At 47.6% G+C, this 23,518-nt stretch overlaps 2 protein-coding genes across 2 annotated transcripts in view; one reads left to right on the top strand and one right to left on the bottom strand.

Annotated features, from left to right (window-relative positions):
- CS (citrate synthase) overlaps nucleotides 1-3,155 on the top strand; it is a 33,415-nt gene extending 30,260 nt beyond the window's left edge. Inside the window, exon 11 of the mRNA XM_035103767.2 lies at nucleotides 1,636-3,155. Within this exon, the coding sequence (XP_034959658.1) occupies nucleotides 1,636-1,806 (171 nt within the window). The 3' untranslated portion in view covers nucleotides 1,807-3,155. The remainder of the gene's footprint in view (nucleotides 1-1,635) is intronic.
- On the bottom strand, nucleotides 2,291-21,394 carry COQ10A (coenzyme Q10A). The gene is made up of 5 exons (XM_035103766.2): nucleotides 21,206-21,394; nucleotides 15,811-15,972; nucleotides 14,290-14,482; nucleotides 13,428-13,529; nucleotides 2,291-11,943 (listed from the first exon to the last, which is right to left on the bottom strand). The coding sequence occupies exons 1-5, from the start codon at nucleotides 21,271-21,273 to the stop codon at nucleotides 11,776-11,778; spliced, it is 693 nt and encodes a 230-aa protein (XP_034959657.1). The 5' UTR covers nucleotides 21,274-21,394; the 3' UTR covers nucleotides 2,291-11,775.
- Between the last annotated feature and the right edge of the window lie 2,124 nt (nucleotides 21,395-23,518).

Below are 23,518 nucleotides of genomic sequence, written 5' to 3'. Positions count from 1 at the left end.
GGAAGGCCTGGTGGACCTGATGGTTCCCAACTGCTGCTTTAGAAATACAGGTTGTCTGGACGCTATTGGTGCACCTGTGTTCAGTTCAGTTATGGGATTCCCTGGCAGTGCTGAATCTGGTTTTTTGGGGGGAGTGGTACAGGCCCCAAGTTGACTAGTGTACCACACTCGCTCTGATGTCAGAGGGATCGGTCTGCATCTTATATGTTTAGGCCACTTTGCTGCTCTGGGTAGCGTTGAAGCAAGCTTGAGTCCCTTCCCTGGGGCAAAGCCTTTATTTCCAGGCACTACATTAAATGTTTCCGCTTGCACCCCACCAGTACACAGAGCTGCTCCCATCCTTGTCCGCAAGCCCAGTTTATTTCCCAACAGTAGGGCGCTGAACCAGCTCTGCAGGATTTACCGCAGTGTGATACCAATTTCTATCCTTCGGGGAGGATATTGGTAAATCTGCAGTGCAACCTGAAGCACCTTTGTTGCACTCAATTTGTGGGTGCTAAGTGAAGGAGGCCGACATTCCCATGTAGCTCTGCATTGTAGGGGAATGGCAATAATTGCCTGGGGCCACTTGTTTTGCCATAGCCAACATGCCGGTTGTGGAACCCTTGGTAATTGTATGCCAATCACCATTTGAACTCTTACACTTGCAGAAGCCAGGCAGAGTGGTGGTGTGCCTCCCTCTAGCGGTGGCTTAGGAGGCCTTGCAGATGCTATTACATCCAACCATAGTACAGTATAGGAATAGCATGAGGCAGAATTCCTAAACGGCTGGGATTTGGGGTGGGCAAACCTGAAATGTTTCGGCTGGTATGAGACAAAGAATCAGTGCTTTGCCCTATCCCCCACCCTTTTAATTTCTGCAACTTTTTAAAGGAAAAACCCTACAGGAAGTGACTGAAAACAAACTTTCCTCTTCTGCCCTCTTGGAACCAAAAAAAAAAAGTTGTTTTGCAAGGGTTTGTAGTATTCATGTCACTTCCAGGAATTATTTCTGGTATGTAAGAACTTTTGTTTTGCTGGATCAGATTTTTCAGCATTCAGTTTGTTTGTTTTCGTAATCTCTTCCTGTGAGGCCCCTCGGAGCAATTTACAGTATAGATTAGGAGAGTGACCAGTCAGGTTTGTATGTGTCCCCCAGTACCTCCCAGGAACCTCCCAGGTGGGTCTTGAAGGTGATGCCCTTCTGGTTTTCCTGAACACCTAGTGTATGAGGTATACTGTATCTGTAGGTGGAGGTTCTATTTTAGCTCTCTCAGCCATCGTGGCCAATACAGTGGAACCTTGGTTCTCGAACGCCTTGGTACTCGAACAGTTCGGCTCCCGAACGCCAAAAAACCAGAAGTAAGTGTTCCAGTTTTTAAATGTTTTTCGGAAGCTGAACATCCGATGCAGCTGCCGGCACCAATCGGAAGCTGCACCTTGGTTTTCAAATGTTTCAGAAGTCGAACGGATTTCTGGAACGGATTGCGTTCGAGAACCAAGGTACACCTAGAGGACTAAAGGGTTCCCTATATTTGTCATGGCCAGCAGCTAGTACAATAGTTATTTACTTACTTAAGGGTTCTCCATGCCTGGTAAGTGGTCTTTTGATTCCCCGGGGCCGTCCTCCTAACCACCACCTTTTTCTTTCTGCAGTACTATGGCATGAAGGAGATGAACTACTACACCGTGCTGTTTGGTGTGTCTAGAGCTCTTGGCGTTCTGTCGCAGCTCATCTGGAGCCGGGCGCTTGGCTTCCCTCTGGAGAGACCCAAATCCATGAGCACAGATGGGCTGATGGTCCTTGTGGGTGCAAAGTCAGGTTAAAGCAAGGGATAATGTGGCGGGGGTTAGCTGTCAAGGGAACGGTAGAGACAATATGACTTTTTTGTGTTTTGTTCAAAGGGCCTTGAAAAGATCCTTCCTTAGAGGCACTGACCATCGCATATTTTTTCAGGTTATTTATGGGATAAATTCAGATAAAACTTATAGATACTTATCCTCCTCCCCCTCCCCCTCTATCACACCTGCTACCTTAAAAAGACCACCTTAAAGTTAGTTTAGATTTCTAAGCGCAGGGCCCGGGGCAGCTCTTCCCAACTTGAGCTGATCCCCCCCGGCTAGAGAGAATGTTGCTTCTTTCCAGCTCAGACCCCCTCCTCTTTCATCCCCTCTTATCGCCCCAGGTTGCAGGCCAGGAGCAGAGAATACTTCCCCTTTAACAATCATGTCATATCACATGCTGCTTTTTACCACCTTTCACAGATGGGGTGTTCTGCATTTTAAACAATGCCCTCCCTTTTTGGCAGGAGGGGGGGTTTGGAAAGGAAAGCAGTTATTTCCCGTCAGCTGAGCCCCGCCCCCTTTTGTATACCCGTCTCCCGCCACTGTCAAAAACAGCAGAATTGTGCTCTTAAAAGACAGAGCAGGCAGGGCTGTGACTTGAGTCACTCTCCGGTGAGCAAGGAAGGAATACAGCTCACTTCCTTGCCTACCAAAGAGGGGCAACACAGACCTTTCCCTTGCCCCATCCCAAAGCTACCGCAGCACTTGGTTGTCCTCACCTGCATCAATGCAGGCAACCCCCCCCCCCCAAAAAAACCCTGATCTTCTGTGAGATGGTGCTTTGTTCCCAAAGAGAAGACTCTCAAGAAACTTAATTTGCCAGGAACAAATACCTCCTTGCCTCCCTCCCTCCTCTTTGGCCAGAGGAGATGAGAGCAGCGTGTTTGAAGCAAGTGACCTCCCCCTCCCATTTTTAATTTTGACTTGACTGTTGGTGCTGTGGTACCAAAAAGGTGGGTTGAGGGTGTCTCAATAGCAAAGAAGGTATTGGTAACATTTCCAAAACGGCAGCTGTAATATAGCACTGCCGTGTGGCACTAAATTGGCTGTCCACACCTTGAGAGCAGCGATAGGTGAAAAGAATGGAGCCTGTCTCCTGGCCTCCTTTCCTCTCTAGAAAGGACTTCATACACTCCTACCAATGTTTGTTTTTTCTCTGTGTGTTTGTGTGAAACCCATTTTGTCCTATAACCACACACAAAAAAGGAAAGAAAAACCCCAATCTTAAGTTGAAGGCACAGTGTCGACAGCTGTGTAAGCATCAGCGTTCCGTTGCAAACTTCGGGTGGTTCTGTACAAACTGCAAAATAAATGTTTTTATTAACAAGTTACAGTATTGTAGTCTGTCCCTGTGTATCAGTGAGGCCTGCAGCCCTTTGAACCATTGCTCCCAGTGACTGTTTGCGCCCACTCCCACAAACCATCATAGTTTGCTTAGGATACTGGAAGCCCATAATCCTAAAGGAACAGGACAACCAGAGCTTCTATACAGGTAGACCTTGCCAACTCCAAAAGTCCCAGTGACAGCAAACACAAGCCACGTGTGGCTGTTGGTTTGGGGTGGTCACCCCACTTAACTTTTTACTTGCACTGTTTCATATCCTAATTTGAAGTTGCTGCTTCCTCCGCAGCAGGGGTGAGATGTACAGCTACTTGTCACAAACCCAAAGGAATAACCCCAAGGTTCCTTCTATTCGTCTCTGTCCCTTTTGTATATGCTCATCCAATAAACTCTGTTGTACAATCACTACTTCAGGGCATCATCTGGAATAGGGCATTTTGAATTGTTGGTATTCCGGTTTTGTATGGCAGTGGCGAGGCAAACCACTCAGCAGGTATGTATTCTTCTTGTACCGGGCAATTGCAGAGGCAATAGCTCCAAGGTGGAAATGACTTCCTTGATGCCAAGCATGGACATGGAATATTGTGTGTGTGCGTGCACACAGTGGCAACCTGCAAACCATACTTTTACCCCCCCAAAATGTACGTTGTGATGCGCGTGCTTGATTTGTTTCTAGATTCCTCAGCATTGTGCAGTGATAGTGAGGAAAACCCTAGTGTTGGTCCTTAGCATTTTTTGATAGCAGCTGGCTGTGTTTTTAATTAGGTAACCAAAACCTTTCATTGGAAAGTAGGTGGCACACTGGGGAAACTGTAGCAGTTACTTCTCCTTTGACTTAACGGTTCAAGCAGCAGAAAGTAACTTTGGTTGCTTGCTTGTATGCCTGTGTATAGGGTAGGGACCTTAGCCCTCTTCACAAGCCCCTATGTGTTCAGTAGGATTGCTGTTATTTTTGTTGAGCTTTTTATTCTACCAAAACACTGAGCGGGCAGCCATTCAGTCCTTGCTTTCAAAAGACAAGGTAGAAGCCCTAGTAGACGGGGGGAATGCTGAAAGAAAGGTGTGTGTTGTGACAGTGTCTTGGGCAAAGAAGTTCCTTAGGCCTTGCTGGAGAGGCTAGAGATTGAACCTGTGACCTTTTACATGCAGAGCACATGCTCTGTTACGAAGCCATGACCCTTCCCCATATGGCTTGTGGTAATCCGCAAGCACAAATGTAGTCGGCACTGAACTGGGTATAACCACTTTATGAGTGGCCACAAATCCACACCTGCCAGTAATTTAACTTGGGAGTGCATGGAATAAAAGCGGCTTCCAGATTCTCCTGCTGCAGACCTGTATTTAGAGTGCAGAGGTTTAAAATCGAGGATCAAGTCCCAGCCATGCCCCCAGCTTACCTTGGGCAAGCCAAGCCTTTCCTTGCCCTTGAAGGACACAGTGCACACGTTGGTAAGAAGCCAACAGCTGTTGCCTGTAGAGAAGGGCGATGGTTCTGAGCCCATCTGGAATGACGTTCCCAGAAGGCATCTATAAATAGCTCAGTTCCCTCGTGGTTGTGCCAGGATATAGAGACTGTGGTATGAGAACACAGCCCTGTTTCAGCAAAGAAATGTGCTGTAGTCCTAACCTAGGATTAGCACATTTCATAAAGTCACACAATGCAGTCCTCCTTTGCGAAGAAGGGGGGGTCTTGTCGGTATGCCCTCGTGTCAACACCTATTCCCACTTTCACAGAGGGAAGTATTCAGCTGCAGTTTGAAGTGGTAGGTCTCAGAAAGATTATAGCACATGTATCACCTGAAGGTGAAGCTTTGCTCCAAGCCCTACTGGAAACTTAACTGTACATCCAAATTATGGTCCGGGTGTCAGAGGCTTTGTGGTCAGATGGATAATGGCCTTGTACAACTGCTGTAGGGACGCAGGTGGCACAGAGGTTTAAACTACTGAGCCTCTTGGGCTTGCTGATCGTAAGGTTGGCAGTTCGAATCCATGTGACAGGGTGAGCTCCTATTGCTTTGTCCCAGCTCCTGCCAAGCTAGCAGTTCGAAAGCATACCAGTGCAAGTAGATAAATAGGTACCAGTGTGGCGGGAAGGTAAATGATGTTTCTGTGTGCTCTGGCTTTCGTCACAGTGTCCCATTGCACCAGAAGCAGTTTAGTCATGCTGGCCACATGACCTGGAAAGCTGTCTGTGGACAAACGCCGGCTCCCTTGGCCTGAAAGTGGAGATGAGCGTCACACCCCATGGTCGAATTTGACTGCACTTAACTGTCCAGGGGTCCTTTACCTTTACAACTGCTGTAAAAGCAAACTGGTTGTCTGTAATGCAGAAACTACCATATATGTCCATGTATAACCCCCCCCCCATGTATAAGACAAACCCTAAAAAATTTTTTGAGGGGGAAATTGCCGAAAGCTGCTGAGCTTCTTTTAGGGAGAGATTGCCTAGAGTTATGGAGCTATTGGGGAGGGGCATCACCGCCACCAATAGCTCTACAGACTGCCCAGCACTGCAAATCGCATGCATCGTCGTGGCCACCAATCGTCTGCACACACTCTGCCAAAAGCCCACCTGCCCACTCGACACAACCACAGCTGATTGCACACACGCCTCGCCGCTGCCGTAAATCAACGTCCAATTGCCACAGCCAATCGTCAGCAGGCCTTGCTGCAGCAACCAATCACACGCCCAATCACCGCTGCCAATCTCCTGCTACCTGCTGACACCAATCGTCCGTCCCCCCCCTCTGCTATCCGTATATAAAACGACCCACATTTTTTGGCTATTAATTCTAAGGAAAAAATATCGTCTTATACATGGAAAAATACGGTAGTCAGCTGTTGTGATTTGCCATCTGCTGCAGCGGCAGAATAGTCACCAGATTTTTCAAATGTAAAACCCACGTTGTATCTTGCCATGCCTGACAGTTCTGGGTCCTGACGTAGTTGAGGACTCAGAGAGGGGTGGGGATGGGGATGCTGTACTCCATAGTTTTGCAATTGCACCATTGTCTGCCTTGCCATGTTCAGAGTTTGTTTTGCCCTTGTTCTATAGGTATTGCCAGTTGTCACCACCCCTGTTGTAAAGCACAGCCCTATGTATATAAGCCAAACTAGGTTTATACCAGGCATCCCCAAACTTCGGCCCTCCAGATGTTTTGGACTACAATTCCCATCTTCCCCGATCACTGGTCCTGTTAGCTAGGGATCATAACCCCTCTCCAGCCCTGGGAGGAGCATGGGGAGTGTTCGCACAACACACCTACACATTGCAGCCGACACACTTAACACGTTGTGAAGCAGAGTTTGGAAAGCTCTGGCTTCGGCACCAATGATGAAGCATAACATTTCCAATGCTTTCAAAGAATATTGATGCAATAGGTACCAAATATATACTTATCAGGCAAATCCAGCTGTGGAAAGTATATGCATTCTACCTGAAGAACTATGCAAAGTTAAAATCGACAATGTAGCTAAAATCTTAAATAGTCAAGTCCCACATGTGTCTTTTTGCAAACATTTTTTATTGGTCTATAAAAATGCTCTTGGGATTGGTTCAGTCTTTGAACATTCTCGGACAGGTTTTGCAGCTATCAAATAAGATTCACAGTTAAAGGGTAGAACACAATGATGATTTCCTCTTACTGTGCATAATCTCATTTTCTATTCCCTTTTCCTTCTGGAAACACCCCCCCCCCTTCTTACAAGCTGAGGTAGCATATACCAGGCTAAGTAGCATGAGGGAGCTGCGGCCCTGATGATGATACAGGTAGGAGCAGAAGGCACTGCAATGTTTAGGACACAATCGCTTTACCGACTGGAGGGGAGCAGGTACAAGGTTTAAACATGAGGTGCCCAGAGGCTTAAAGTCCAGGTTCATGGGGGGGAAGCAGGTGGGGGCAGCAAAAGAAAAGATAGAGAACCATCTGATCTCTCTAAAGGAAGATGCTAACACAATCAAACAACAAAATGCATTGCTGATTTTTCTGCAGTAGATATAGTTTTAAGGGCCAAAATGACTCCAATGAAGGCAAAGCTCTTGTTAAGAATGTAAAAACTGAGGAAGTAATGACAAGAAACCTGGAACATTAAACAAGCACCAACCCAGGACACATCATTTGCTTGTACATTTGGTGTCAATAAAGAGTTATGTGCTCCACTGCAAATGAAGTTAGCAGGGCCTTAACATTCCTGTCCTCTGCACGGGACTTGAACACTACAACCTTCAGCAGAATCTGCCCCATGAACTATCTTGGTTCTTGCATTTTAAAGGGAGTGTGGTTCATAGACTGGAGCAAACGCAATTCATTAAATCGCAGATCAAGGTCACAATGATTCAAAGTAACAGAACCACTAGTTCATTCTCCTTGGTGCCTTATAATGTCTTGGTGAACTGGGCTTCATCCCTGCTTGGCAAATGCCTAAATGCAAGGCTGCCCGTTTTCAATTTAAAGTGATTTTTTAAGAATCACTAGCCACGTTGAGCACCTTTCTTTCAGAGTTTCTATTTATAGCTGCAGAAGAGAACTGCAGTGAGCATGAGGCTCAGGAAGGGAGAGGAGCATTACTGTTTTGTTTGGCAATGGCAGAATTGCTTTGAAGCAGCAAAACTTTTGGGACAGAAGTCCATGCCAAAGGAACCCACTTTAAAGCCTCTGTCCTGGCAGCATTGTTCTGAAGGTTAAGAGTCCAAATTCAAGGGAGGTATGCAGGCAGCACTGTCTCTGCATTAGAAGCAAAGGAGGCAATACATTTTGGGCTCTGAAGCTGCTACCATGTCAAAATCCCCTCTCCCCCTTCCCAGCAGAAAAGAATTTTGTGGTTTGAATAAATTGTGCAAATGGAGACAATGGGATTCTCTCTCATTTCCCTTGTGAATGCACCTTCCACCCCCCACCCCCCTTGCAGTGGAAAGTAGGCTTACTTATGATAACTACAAGTTGCTTGCGCTACTCAAAGCCTCTTACATCCCCCCAGCCTCTGGCACAGTGGCCTAACCATATTTACACAGAAGTAAGTCCCACCAAGTTCAATACTAATTACTTCCAGGTAAGCATGAATAAGATTGCTCATCTTATTGGCAAAGGCTGTAAACAACAGCAACTGTAGCGAGACTGCCAGACAGTCTAGGTGCCAATATCACAGAAGTATTTCTGAAATACACTTTAGTTTGCTTTAAAAATCCTTCCCTGTATCCGCAAATCCATATTTTACAGTAGGTATATACAGCCAACTTGACCCCAGTTCACTTTCAAACAGAGCAAGCCTGAAACTGATGTGAAGCCAAGGCTCTCCCAGCTGAAATCACAGTCCCTCTTCTATGCAACTGATCCTCGTGTAAACGTGAGAGTTCAGGCTGGTTCTTCTTGAACGTGTGTGGACATGAGAGAAGTTTGTGTGCTAGCCCTTGTGCCCCGCTGGTCACTTTGCTAGACTTGAAGGGCAGGTTCCCAAACACATGGTTAGAAGCATAAAACATTCCTGCCAGCCCACTCCATTTAATTCAAGGGCAGCCAAGTAGGAAGGTGGAGTTCTAAAGTGACTGTTTTTCATGAATACAGCGCAGGACATGCTTAGCAGAGCAGGTCAGAAGCGTGCTATTGTTAATGACTTCCTCTCGGAGTGGCTTCCTCACTAGCACTTACTGCCTTTTATTATTACTAAAGGAGCTATTTGCTCAGAGAAGCATTCTGGAAATACAGGTCTTAGAAATGCAAGCCTTTCCTCCCTGAGGACTCTGAAGAGATCACTGCCCTGTGTGTGCGTTCCATAGAGCAAGCCTGTTTGTTCTTGCAGGATAACAGCAGAAACTGGGATAAAGAGCAAGTAAATAGTTTCAGCGGCTCAGAAAGGCAGAAGGAGGTTGTTCTTGGAAACAAGCCCCCTTCGGTCGGTAAAGCTGGCAATTTTGGGAGATGGGAAGGAAAGATTTGGGAAGAGTTGCCGGGGGAACATCTCGGCAAAGGACACCAACTGTACAGTCAAATCTATACAGTTCGCAGCATAACTGCATGGAGCCAATTGGTATGCAAAACCAATGGCGAACAAGAAGCCTTTGGAATGACTTGCGGGGTCTGCCTCCCAAACCCGAGTTGCAAGCTCAGCACAGGAAGTGGGCGGTTGTTTCCAGAGCCATTACAATGATAGCAACGCAGTAAATTTGGGATAGAAGCCCAAACTAGCACATATTCTTGCATTCTTTGGAGGAAAAGTGAAGCAATGAAACCTGTGGCCAGACAAAAGGAAGCCATCCATTGTACAATGGGCAACACCCAGCAGCCTCAACAGGAGATTGCTCAGGTATCTATGCCACAGCACTGCCCCCCCCACTTTATGAAGAAAGAGGGGGTCATGTTCCCAATGGTCCATATGCCTCCCGCTACCCAAACATGGCAGACTTCTAGCCATGACCCCATCACTGGTCCTGGGATCCTGGTTCTGAAGAGGAAAGCTCAGAGAGCAAGGACTTGTAACCCATGTAAGGCAAGCCTCTGTTAAGCCAACTTCAAGCCCCTCCCCTCCAAGGGCAGGTATAGCAGATCTACACCTCACATTGGAGCAAGTGGGGTGGCCTGGCTGCTCAATGGGCACAAACAAAACGAGGCCCACGGTTCATCCATCTACTTTATTTCGCTCAACCTGCCGTTTTAACCTATCTTCCTCCTTCCGCTGAGCAGAGAGCCATAGGAATCTGAAAAACATAGTGATCACTCTCACCCCATGTTATGCAATGGCAGGCACACAAACACCCTAGTACCTGAAGCTTGGAAGCACTAGGGCCTGGAATACCCCAGGCCCACATCGCAGGGCTTAACCCCAGCAGTCGTATGTGTGTGTCCACACCGCTTGTGCAAAATGTGCGTCTAAACATAGATAAACTCCTTTTCCAGCTCAAAACAGGGTACCGAGTTTACAGCAAAATAGGCAACACAAATGGATGCCTGCACTGGGGGAAAGTGCAGGGTGGGATTTGGGGAGACCCACAATGGTGGCCATGGGAACAGGAGGCAATTTCAGGAACAGCTGCCGGGCAGGCATGGTTGGTCTCAACCTGCAGCTTTCAATGGAGCCAAGACTCTGCAAGACTCAGAATACACACCCAAACTAAGCAGCTTCCCACAAGCCAGCTGGAGACGGTGGCATGCTAATCACTCCCCACGGGTGGCGCTTCATCTCAAGTGGGCTGCACAAGGCATAGTCACTCTCCCCGTGTGGAAATATTTGGTGGAAGGGGGACCATGCTTCCGCGCAGGTGGAAGTCCTGTCCTCAAAGCAGCAGCCCCCAGCCTGATAATGCTATATTCCATTCCCATAATGCAAAGCAGCTACTGTGAGCGCTGGCAGGCTCATGCAACCCACTGTCTCAATAATCCCAAAGATGCCATAGGCACGGCACTTCAAAAGGCTGCAACCAAGACACCCACCTCTGGGTTTTAGGTGGCGTTTCAAGAAGGTTGGACATAGGTTTTAATGAAACAGGAGGGCAGAGGAATCTGAACTTCTGCAGAAAGCTCTGGTTGCACTCCTAACAAGCAAGTAATTCTGCTTCCTTTCTCCCCCCCCCCCCCCCGCAAATGTGCACCCATTTGGAGTGTGTCTTCTAACATTTCTAAAACTATTCCGGCTCCAAGAGGGCCATATCTTCCCCTTGGCCCTTTATTTGGCACACATCTTTTGCTACTCTGCACTCTGCTATCAACCAAAAGGAAGACACGGGGCAGCTGGCTGGATGCTAATCTCCCTTAGATAACCAAGTGATGATACGGTACTGTTTGGGCAAGGAAGAATAATCCCAGCCTGATGTTTCAGCACAAGTACGACGTTAGCTTCGCACAGCCTCAAAGAAAGCAGCAGCTGCAGAGCACCCTCTATCTACCAGCACCCTCAGTAACAGACACCAGCCACCCTGCACTGCTTGCCTGCTCCCCTCCGCCACGCCTGCATTTCCGCTACTGCACTCCAAACCAACGTTCAACCAGCAGAGTCTTGCAAATCCAACTGCTAACAGCTACGGAGACTGCCAGACAAAAAAGTACAGCCTCTCCATGCTTATTCTCTATTGTCGAGAGGCAGTCCAGGTCAGGGCTTTCTTCCTTTTTTAAAAAAACAAGTGATTTACGAAGCACAATTTCCAATGGGCCCTTCACTAGGCACAGAAAGAGAGCACATGACCACATGCTGTGAGCTTCCGCAACCCCTTGTTCCCCAGAGAAACAGGGTTCGGCACTGTCCTCAGCCTAAGACAGGTCATGCTGGCACATACAAAATAGGTGGAGAATGGGATGGGAGACGATCTGCAGACTGGGGATTAAGGGGTGGGGAGAAGGGCTTCAAAGAAAGCCCTACAAAACAAAATGTGTATGTATGACCCAGCATAAGAGCATGACTAGGCAAAACAGACAGTTAAGAGGTTACTCCGGAGGTTAACATGGCCACCTGGCCCTTTCCTTAGGAAAAAGACTCTCTTCATCACACCAGGCCCAGTGGATAAATTAAGACAGGGTACCAGGAGAAGCCAAATAAATAGATAAAAACAGAGGGGCTGGGGAAGCCATGAGTGCACACCCCAGCGCAGTGTCCGCGTGGCCACCAAAGCAGCAGGGAGCCCTTCACGTCTGGTGGATCTCGTGGAACATGAGCTCTCGGGGAATGCGGGTCTCGGGACCGTAGTTCTTTGCCGCCCGGCGTTCAAAAGCAGCAACCATCTGCTTGACCACCTCGTCGAAGAAAACGGTAGCCAGCTGCGAGTGCAGCAGGGAGCGGAACTCGAAGGAAATCTGGGGAGAGAGGAAGAGTATTAGCCTGCCATCTCGCAGCTCTTTCAAAGCTGGGAGGGTGGGGGTGCAGGGATGGGCAGCCGAGGCTCTCTTCAACAAGCAGGAAATGCTGCGTTCTAGTACTGGGGGTGTATGAGGAATATATCCTGTGACAGGTACGAAAAACCCTGCTCTGTAAAGTGCTCTGCAGCTGATATTCCCAAAGGGTTTGCGACTCCCCAAGCGCAACGGGCATGGTTGGCACAGATCATTTTGTTCCTGGGCACATCAGCAGATAATGCCGAGAGCAAGGTACGAGAAACCTGCAGCTCCGCAGACCCAGCCGGCACGGCCAATGGTCAAGGATGACAAATGAGCTGCAATGCAGCAGCGGCATCTTGAAGGCCACAGGCTTCCCACCCCTCGTTTACATTAAGCCACCTGTTAAAAACAGTATTCCCAGGATGGTGAAAGTACCCTCCAACATGTGCAGCCATCATCTTATTGCTGGCAAGAGATGGGAGTTCACACCTGGACTTCTGCCCAGCCCACCTTTTCCACTCATAGATGAGGAAAAAATCAACTGCAATCCTAGTGGGACTTGTAAGGTGGTTCAAGGACAGCACTATCTTGTGCAACAAGGCATCACCCCAGAGAAACGTTGCCAGTCTCTCGTAAGATGCCAGTGCCATCTTGTAGACCCTGTCTCAGGCAGGAGGGGAGGGGAGGGGAGGAAGGCAGATTGGGGGGGGGATGACAGAGGAGTAGAATTCCTCATCTGCCCCCATTTCTCTCCTCTTCTGATAACCTAAGAAGCTTCTCTGAGATGAAGCTGTCCTCCAGAATCTATCCCAGCTATTCTAAGACAATAGCACCATTTTAGAGACGCAACGGAAAAAGAAACAAGCCAATGGTGGATTGCAAGGTTGGAGGAAGAGAATGAGATTTGTGCAATCCCACGTTTGACCCTTAAGGAAGGCACTTTGTCCTGCCTCATATCAGTATTCAAAAATAGGATGGTGTGAGCTTAAGTCACACCAGCTGGGATTATGTAGAGGCAGCAGCGATGGTGGTGGTGCTGAGGAACAGACCCATCTCTGTCTTGTGGAATGCACAAGAAGATTGAGAGGAGAAGAGGTGGTTAAGTATCCCATAGCAAGCGTTCACACCTCCACAGAAGGTCACACTTTAGGATCAAAAACTTCCCCAAAGTCACACTCATTAAGAAGTCAGGAGTTTTGGCTCTCACCTGCTCTCTAAGAGACAAAAAAGTGAACCCAAGAGACACAACACTCGAGGCCTGGCCCTTCTGTACACGCCGTTTCTGCTCATGAAAAAAACATTTGCTTCCTTGGCTGACTAATGCTTGGGCTTCATCACAGGCAAGCACCTTTCTTTCCTGTTTCAAAAGAATAAGCCTACCCCTTGCTGGGACAGACCGACGAATCCTTTGTGGAACAGGAGCAGAGCTGCCTGAGAACACTTATATAGCCACGTGTGCTTACCGAGAAGTCCACTGTACACGTGCGGGGGTAGCCAGGAATGCCAGGGCTGAAACGCCAGCTAGTCTCCAGGTGGTTGAAGAGCTTCCCGTCAGTGCAGACCGCCTGGGATATAGGACAGAGGTGAGATCAGAGAATGATTTTGCTAGCAACGTCCATGCCCACCCAGATAAGCTAGAACAAGCGTATCCATCCCTGGTTCCGAATGCAGCTCTGGGGCTGCAAGTCTCACCCACGACCCATCAGGGGTGCCATCAGTCAGTGTTAGGATAAGGCCTCTTTCCTAAGCACTAACCATTTGAAATTTCTACATGGCAAGTTGTTGAAATCAGTGCTCCTGATTATACAATGTACTGTATAATGGAAGATATTTCAGCCAATGGAAGAGATTTCAGTCTGGATAGCACAGAAATGTGCAGCTACATTGGCTCCCAGTACGTTTCCGAGCACAATTCAAAGTGTGGTTGTTGACCTTTAAAGCCCTAAACGGCCTCAGCCCAGTATACTTGAAGGAGCGTCTCCACCCCCATCTCTCAGCCCGGACACTGAGGTCCAGCTCCGAGAGCCTTCTGACAATTCCCTCTCTGCGAGAAGTGATGTTACAGGGAACCAGGCAGAGGGCCTTCTTGGTGGTGGCGCCCGCCCTGTGGAACACCCTCCCATCAGATGTCAAGGAAATAAACAACTATCTGACTTTTAGAAGACATCTGAAGGCAGCCCTGTTTAGGGAAGTTTTGAATGTTTGGTGTTTTATCATGTTTTTAATATTCTGTTGGGAGCCACCCAGAGTGGCTGGGGAAACCCAGCCAGATGGGTGGGGTATAAATAATGAATGATGACGATTGTGGTGGTGGTGATAACTCACCTTTACTAAGTGAGGCCGCACCAGTGTCACAATGGATGTGTAACGTTCCACGACAGGAGGAAACCCGACTTCCAGCTGGGCCTTCACATGGCCTGTCCGCTTAGAGACCACAACTGATTTCTTGCACCAGGGAACAAATTCCTTATATTCATCCACATTGGACACAACTTCATAGATCTCCTGCATGGAGTAACTGCAAGAGACGAGAGAGATAATTCAGGATCCCCTATTATAAATAACACTGACAACCTGGTGGTGACAGTACACAAGGTACATCACAAGGAACAGGTAAGGCATTATATAACTGAACTGTCCAATGAGTTTATTGTGAAGAGGCTAGGCAAGTGGGAGATGTCTGAAATCACAACTGGGTTTGCACATATGCAGAATATTGGAACCTGGCTCTGAGTTCAGAGCTTGACAGTCATGCTCAGAGCTTGTCAAAGGTAAGAGAACTTCCAAGGCAGCACTGCCTCCCTCTTCCTCAAGCCCAGGACTTTTGGGTGATGGGACATATAATGCATTTTATCTGCTGCAGTCACAAGGTGAGGGAGTTTGGTACATAATTTCTTCTTATTTATCCAAGGCACCTCTATGCCCTACACTTTATTATCAGAACAAATACTTCATTCTTGGGGTGTATTTGTCCAATACATAGCAAAGCAGAAAAGTCCTCAAACATAAGTTAAGGGTTAGACCAGGCATCCCCAAACGTCGGCCCTCCAGATGTTTTGGACCACAATTCCCACCATCCCTGACCACTGGTCCTGTTAGCTAGGGATCATGGGAGTTGTAGGCCAAAACATCTGGAGGGCCGCAGTTTGGGGATGCCTGGGTTAGACCCAGCACACAATTGACACCTTGATTCTAAACAGACTGACTGAGAGCTACTTCTAGGCAAGTGTGGCTATGGGCACAGTTTGAGTGGCTTCCTCGGATTCACACACAAAACTAGGAATGGACCCTTTGCCTTTGCAGTCCTATGCCACTGCCTACGCTTCTGGACAATCTTTAAGTCCAATATTTGGGGCTTCTTCGTTTTAGAAAAAGCAGCACGTGGGGCGTGAGATGTTTATAAAATTTTGAACGGTGTCGAGGAAGCAAGTTTCCTCCCTCTTTCATACTGTTAGAACGCGATACCATCCAATGAAGATGAATGGCAGGAGAATCGGGATGGACAAAAGGAAGGACTTCACAACGCTCACAAATTGTAGGGCGGGTCCCCAACTTGGACAGCTTCAAAAGGCATTTAGACAAATTCACAGACAATCAGGCTATTCAAGGCCACCAATCATGATGGCTGGCTATGCTACTGTCTAGATCAGAGGCATCATACCTATGAATACCAGTTGCTTGGAAACAACTAGAGGAGAGGCTATTGCCTCCCAATGCCCTGTGGGCTTCCCAGAAGCATCTGGTTGGCCAATGTGAGAAGCAGATGCTGGACTAGAAGGCAAGGTGCAGTTTTGTTCTAATCACAAATACAGCTCATTCACCCTCCTGTGAAGCAAGTCCACTCACCCAAGGATCCTCCTTTCCGAATATTCCTTCCGTTTGTTGGTGAAAGGCCCTGTAAAGTTGATAAACGTCCGGCTGTGCTGAGCACTAAGATCCCAATCGGCACTGCTGACAGCTGGGGGGGCACGGATCATCAGAATCCCACAGGATGGCATGTACCTGGAACTGAAAAATCCTCAGGATTAGCTGGACTCAACGGTCAGGAGATTCGCTGCACCTTCATGAAGATTAATTCCAAAGGGACACTCTTCAATGCCCAGCAGAAAGCAAAACAGGAGTATTAATCTGAGAGTTTCCTCATAGATAAGTTACATGAAGCATGACCAAGCACCACCTTTTGAAGTTGTGTTCTTAGGGAAGTTTTTAACGTTTGATGCTTTATTGCATTTTTAGTATTTTGTTGGAAGCCGTCCAGGGTGGCTGGGGAAACCCAGCCAGATGGGTGGGGTATAAATTATTTATTATTTTTATTATTATTAAATTTGAAAAATATCACCATGTCTGGAAATAATGAGCACAGTACACAAGCCTGATTCTAAAACCATTTAATTTTCAAAGATAAAGGCCCCTGCTAATCTATATTAATGCTATCCCCCCAAAAAATCCTTGAGCATTCTCTACATTTGTGAGACTGAGTCCTCAGAGCCGAGACCATGCACATCCAATCTGCCAAGCAGCATGTACGGGCTTAAGCTACCACCCACCATCATATTTGAAGCAGCAACTTGCAAACCTGCACCATGATGAATTTGAGAAATATGCAAGGAAATAAAGGAACGTAACTTACTATATGGCTTATCACCCACGCTGACAAACTGAGGTAAGGTCCAAGGGGAAGCCTGCTTCCTCCCCAACATCAAAGTAATAAACAGGGTCTTTTCTGTGTTCCCCAAGACCTTCTCCAATGTTGGACAGAAGGACAGCACATACGGTAGTTGTGTATGCCATAAAGAAAAAAAATACCTCCTTTTGCCTGTTTCTGCTTTCAAACGGGCTTCAAGCAGGCATTTTACATAGACAGCTGGGAGTATGACAGCAGTTGGCGTGCTCTTATGTTTGATCTACAGCAGAGATGTTCAACCTTTTGGGGTGCATGGCTCCCTTGACCAACTACATTCTTTGAGGTACCCCTGTGGGGCTCAGAAGACCTAACAGCCCCTCACCCCTTTTTCCAAACACCCTCCCTTGTGGAGTGTTCCTTCAGCCTCCTCTCTTCTCCCCACTCCTTGGGACTCCTCTGGGCAGCCGCAGCTGCCACCCCTGGTCTCTGAGCTGTCCTCCCTGCCCCAAAGAGAGATGCCTCCTCACACTGGCCCCCAGGGGCCTGGGAAGCACCCCCTGGCCAGCCCCCAGGGGCACCTCTCACCTGGAGAGCTTGTAGCCAGGGCTGCTGCAACAAACAGCTGTACAGGGTCTTTGGGAGGCAGAGATGTTAGAAGACATCAGAGGAGGGAGGGAAGGAAAGAGGGACAGAGGCCAGTGTTGCCCGTGGCATCCCTGGCCATTATTCAAGGCACCCCTGGGTGCTATGGCACCCTGGTTGAAAATCACTGATCTACAGTGTTAAGAGATGAGTGGGGGGTTCTCACCAGTTCATCCCACAGACGGCCCTACAATGGGGAAAGGTGAGGTTGCTGCCTCAGGTGAAATATTTTGGATACTATTAAGGGCAGCAGAGTTGAAAACGGACAGATCAGACTCATGTGGCAAGGCTCACAGACATGAACAGGAGCTGTCAGGAGCACTTCTGTAACCTTGCACAGCTCCTGTTCATTTCAATGGGGCTTCTGCAGCAACATCTCCCATTGGATTGTGCCTTACATTAGTTAGCAATCTTAGGCTGGCCCTGTCTGATCTCTCATCTTGCTTTTGGGTCACAAACCCTTTGTTCCAGAGAAAGTGAAATGCTTGAACCCTGACTGGGACTGCCAGACATGCCCACAGATACTGGTGGACGATTTCCTCCTTCACTTCCCACAAGTATTGCTCAAAATTACATGAAGGAAACACCAGACAGGGTTACACAAGCCCTCTGTGCTACCTTGTGCTCTGGCCAGCTTCCATCTCTCACACTGGCACTGGCTGGCTGGCTTATCTTATGCAATATTGACTCTAAGCCCTCCCACTGGATCAGCTGAACTGCCTTGTCAACCAATAAATGCTCAGAGTGCCAAGCGGAAAGTCTATTCAGGGAAGGAGGAATTTCCATACCAGAGGGGAAAGAAACTAGTACACTTTGCATGAACGGAATGGACAAAGCTACAGGCTGCTCGCAATCGTGACCTCAGGGGACTGAAGAAATGGACCTGTATGGTTTCTGGAGCACCCCATTACTGGCTAAGGGGATCGGTGTCATGACTAGGGCTAGGCACACACATCATGATTCGCAATACATTGCCAGGTCAAAAACTATGAAACCGTTATTATGATATGGACTTCAAACCAGGTTTTGGACGATATATTAGTATATCACCCAGCCCTATGCTTGACCCAATTTCATCATGCTCTGTGTCTTTTTGGCATGAGTCAGCAGGAGTTTAGCTTCCTTAAAGTCTTTTCCGGAAATGAGAAGAAAGTAAATACAGTAGGTAATTGGTGTGCTAGTCCTTTGCTGTACCAGCAATAACTCTTTACAAGGGCAAGTTCTTTCAGGGGACTTGCAGCATGCATTGTGAAGGTGGGAAAAGGTCTGAGAAGCAGGAAATGGATCCAGCAACATGTTGCAAGATCAAGAATCTATGCTCCATAGGCAACTCAGCCCCAAAGGATCGCACATTTGACATCGAACATTGCAGCATACTCAGGGACAAAGGGACTCTAGAAAAACAACAACGACCGGTTACAGTAATAGCTGCCCAGCAGGTTAGCTGGGACATTTATTTTGGAGTGCTGCCAGACAAGTGCTTATGAATAGGACTGTTACGTAAGAAAGTTAAAGCACAGGAAATCCAACATGCCACTGGTGAAACCAGGTGCTTTTAATCTGGGATGACAGAGCACACAGTAGGTTAACCCTCACAAAGCCCTTCAAAGCCCATCAACTTACTCCCCATAAAGAAACTGAGGAACGACAACTCACATACCACCACCACTTGTGGGTGCACAAACTTGTATGTTGTCTGGTCCCAAGCCATGCCTCCCCTCCTTATTCTCATTCACACAAAGTACAAACAAAATCTTGTACCAAAAGGCATTACCATTAGCAACCTGGTAGCAGCCAGTTCCATAGGCTCCAACATCCCCATGCTGGGCCAAAGGGCTCAATGGTAGAGCCATCCGCCTTGCGGGCAGAAGGTCCTATGTTCAATCTCCAGACAGAGCTGTTGCCAGTCAGTTTAGGTGATACTGAGCTAGACAGGCCATTGCAAGGCATCTTCCTATCTTTCTTGCTGTGTTCTATGAAGTCAAACACTGCACATTATGCCAAGACATTATTCTGGCACTCTCCACAGTCAGTGGTTGCTAACACAGCAATAGAAAAGCACGGTTGTGTACATCTACCTGCAATCTAGACATTGTATGCTTCTGAACAAAAATAGGGCTAATGCAGAAGCCAAGAAAAGCAGTCCTACTGAAGGATGTTCAAAAGCCAGGTGCATCTTGAAATGTGGTCCAAGGGAGCCCAAAGACTCTAGTGGCACCAGCTCTTAACTCTGGATCTTCACCTGTTTGCTAAAGAAACAAGCACCACCAACCTTTTCCAGCTTGAAGGGCAAAGATGTGCCATTGTCCTGCCAACTCTATGTTCTAGGATCTTATTTGTTTCACTGGTGCTCAAGCCAACACAGTCCTAACAAGCTTTAGCAAGCCAACAAGTAGCAAACCTCAGCCTAAAGACGATGGATAGCTTTACCAGAAGCCATGGGTCTGTAGAGAGTCAACTATTCACAAGGCAAGTTCTCTCTTTGTTCTCATCTCCAATAAGTGATGCTTACATAAGCTAAAGAGAAAGTATCCATTAAGCTGCCCTTTTCATGTACCTCTTTGGAGATTACACAGTTGTAAATGCCACCAGCTACCAATATGAAACACACTGTTCTCCACCAATACATGGACACAAGATGAGTGTCTTATTTCGGAGAAACGGATCCAGGAAACCACCAGTCCCTGTGCACTGAGTCACAACTCTGCAAACAAACATGGATTGAAAAGGGCGAGGGGGAGGACAGAGAAACTCATTTGCTCACCTTAATTGTGAGTACAAAAAGATACGTAGGGGGGTACCGTACTTTACACATAAGTGACCAAAAGCATAATTGCCACTGGTGGCAGTGTTTAATTCTGGTGACCCTCAGGTGTGTTCTGCTAAAGGAACAAGACATTTCTTTTGGGGGGGGGGATGCTACCAGAAACAGAGGGAGGCAAACTAGCACCAGGCTGTGTTATTTATTGGGAGACAGCATTAGGGTCATGAGCTGGAGGAATGGGGTTCCTACTAACAGCCCTCCCCCATAATCACCTGCTGCTTCATCCCTGAAATAAAACCTCTCAATGTACCACAGTGTGTATGCAACTTTTCCCATGCTCCCTACAGGGATGCAGCCATTAACCAAACCCCCTCTAACCATTTGGTGGATCAGTTCACACAGACCTGTTACCCTTCTTCATCTCCCTCTGAGCATGCCCTTGCTACTGACACAACCTCCTCCCTGACCTCTTTGTCCTCCACCCTCTCACTATCCTTGGCCTTCCTCCTAACTCACAATAACTTTATCATTTATTATTCATTGAATTTATATATTGCTGAGGTCTCAGGGCTTGCAACCCTGCAAGCTCCTGCTCACAATATAACCTCCTCCCTTAATATGCCAGCATAGGTACCTATTTAACCTCCATTTCCCCTTCCAACCCCTCTCCTTTTGGCATTAGCTCCTCTGATGACCTTCCAAGGGCTGTGCATCTTATTCTCCCCTAAATTCCTCAGTGCTACCCCACTGAATTGAGAGCCAAAGCACGGGGGGCATATACAGCATGGTGGATGCCCCCCCTTATTACTCCCCCCATAGGCACCAGCACCTGCCTAAGCCCCCCCCCCCAACGCTGGGCTCTTGTTTAAAAGGGGCCTGTCCATTTCCGACGCGTTGCCTTTGAACTCCGACGGGAATGTTTGGGTTTGCCAACTTTCCCTCTTCCTCCTGGCTCCTCTTCCAAGCTGCCCCGGGAAGGCAGGAAAGTCGAGAAGCGAGTATTTTTCCCAGCATGGAGAATGAGGCGCTAGAGGGGTTTTTTTTTTTTGGGGGGGTCCAGCTTCCCCTTTCGAGTTTGCCTGCCATGCAGCTGTGTGAGGCAGAGGAGCGCCTGCCGGGGGGAATGTGGCAACCCTAAAGCTGTACCCAGCCCAGGCTCCTCCTCCTCCCCCCACCCCGGTCCTCCTCTCCCTTTTCTTTGCCCCGCTCACCAGCCGGTCGGGATCAGCCCTCCCCGAGCTCCCAGTCGCCAGACTTCCCGGAGCCGGCGGGCCGCCATGAAGGGGGGAACCTGAAGTGGAAGCGCGTCCGATTCCCCGCCGCCTCAGTTCTGCCACCTACGAGAGACAGACGCCGGCTCCGGCCTCCGTGAACCCTCACCCCCCCCTCGCCGCTTACGTCAACGCGTCGTCAACGCGTTGCCATACCTCACACTGGCTGGGGGGGGGAGGAGAAGCGAAGCGGGCGCGATGCATGGCGGGAGGCGAAGGCATCATGGGAACCGTAGTTCGCTGCTGCTGCTCCCGGAAGGGCCGAGCCGAGAGCCTCGCAAGGGTGCTGGGGTGTAGTGACGAATTTACATATACTGTAATCTAAACAAGCTATAGCTTAGGGCCATACTCTCTTGGGCCCCCCCAAAAATATACTACTTCTTAATTGTATTTCACTATTAATATACTACTTCTTCATTGTATTTCAGTCCAACAATTACTTTGATAAAATACATATTTTGTTATGTGCAAATGGCTTTAGATACCTATTAGGTCCATAAATTACCATATAGCATATATTCAACACAAAAACAGCGACAATTTGTTTTTGACAAAGGACAGCTGCACATATAAAGGGCCCCATTACCTTCAGTAGGCCTCATCAAACCTAAATCCGGCCCTGTTCGCAAGGGTGCTGGGATGATACCTATTAGGGAGGGAATGGAGGCGCCGGGAAAGATCGTAGCTTTCAGAGCAGTCATAGTCTCACTTTGCAATGTCAAGTCGTCTTTTTTTTTAGGTAACAAGGCACCTTATTGTGGCACAAGCTCAACCTGCTTCACATAAAAAGCTGAGGAAACCCTGGTGACTCTCATGAAAAAGCACAAAAGCCTGCGACAACAGGAACAAGGATGCTATTAGCCCAGAGATGGAAAGAAAATAAAGTCCCTACCAGAGAAGAATGGCATATTAAACTGTTGGACTGTGCCGAAATTGCAAAATTGACCAGAAAGCTCAGGAACCAAGAAGACCAAAACTGCAATAGAGAATGGGGAAATTTTATAATTTATCTTGGAGACCACTGTAAGCAGATGAAAACACTAGCAGGATTGCAATAACACTTGTAATGTAGCAAGTACTATTGAGATAATGGAGTTATATAAAACATTGGCTACTGAAAAAGATGAGTAGAAAAGGTTTAACAATAGGACCCACCTCCCCCTCCAAGGTGGGAAGTCCAAAGATTTGAAGGAATCTTCTGTTGATGTGTGTGGCTGTATTGTTATAATTTAATATTTGTAAAACGAAATAAAATTATTTCCAAAAAAAAGCACGAAAGCCGCATCAAGGCATGTTAATAAGTAGGGTGCCAGCTTTTGAATTCTCCATAAAGTGTTCATCAGGCCAGGTGGTGAGCAGGTGGAAGGTGAATTAGGTGGAGGGGGAAAGTTTGCTGCTGCATCCAAGCCAGTCCATGACAGCATGGGATGCCGGAAACGAAAGGAGCGGCAGTCTAGTGTACTTCCTGGATACCTGCTCAGGTTCTCCTTTCCCTACAGGAGTGGCTGAGCTTATCTCTGCGCCCTTCTCATTATCTCTTTACCTATGCATGACAGCTGGGGTTGTAATCTGCTTGCCTGTGGCCCATGGTTGTTCATTACACAGGATGGGAAGGGCTAAAGCTCAGTGACAGGTCACATGAGTTGCATGCAGAAGATCATGAGTTCAGTCACCGGCAACTTTGGCTGGGGGAAAGGCACATTTACCTATGAGAATGTCATGGAGAGCAGCCGCCAGCTGCTGTCCAGGCAATGCTGAGCTAGGTGGGGCAATAAATAGCCTGACGTAGTTAGGCAACTTTCTATGTTCCTATGAAACTGCTTCATTTATTTGTACCAACTATCATTCAGATTTGATAAAATAATCAGTTTAACAGATGTTATGCATTGCCTTTAGAAGTTAAAGCCTTCCTTGTCCCGCACTCAGCTGCTTGCCCTAAGGTACCAAGCTCTTCTGTGATATCACAGCAAGTAAGTTTGCCAATGAGCCTTTTGTTTATCCAGCCTCAGTGTAACATTGATGTATTAGTTGCCTGTGGGCTGTGAACATGCTAGTTTACAAATAAACCAATATAGATAAGGATACTACAAGATACCGCCTTTCTCTTCTCCAGAAGGCATTGTTCCTGCTCTGATGCTTAGAGACGTTGAGCTGCTGTAGTGTTAGGATCCTTACATTTTCTTCCACTAACAACAGGCTGGACCAAGAGTAAAGATACAATCCTAACCCAATTTACCTGAATCCACTGAATTC

Source organism: Zootoca vivipara, chromosome 2, assembly GCF_963506605.1.
Source record: "Zootoca vivipara chromosome 2, rZooViv1.1, whole genome shotgun sequence".
Lineage (NCBI taxonomy): Eukaryota > Metazoa > Chordata > Lepidosauria > Squamata > Lacertidae > Zootoca > Zootoca vivipara.
This window is presented reverse-complemented; position numbering and strand designations above follow the sequence as displayed.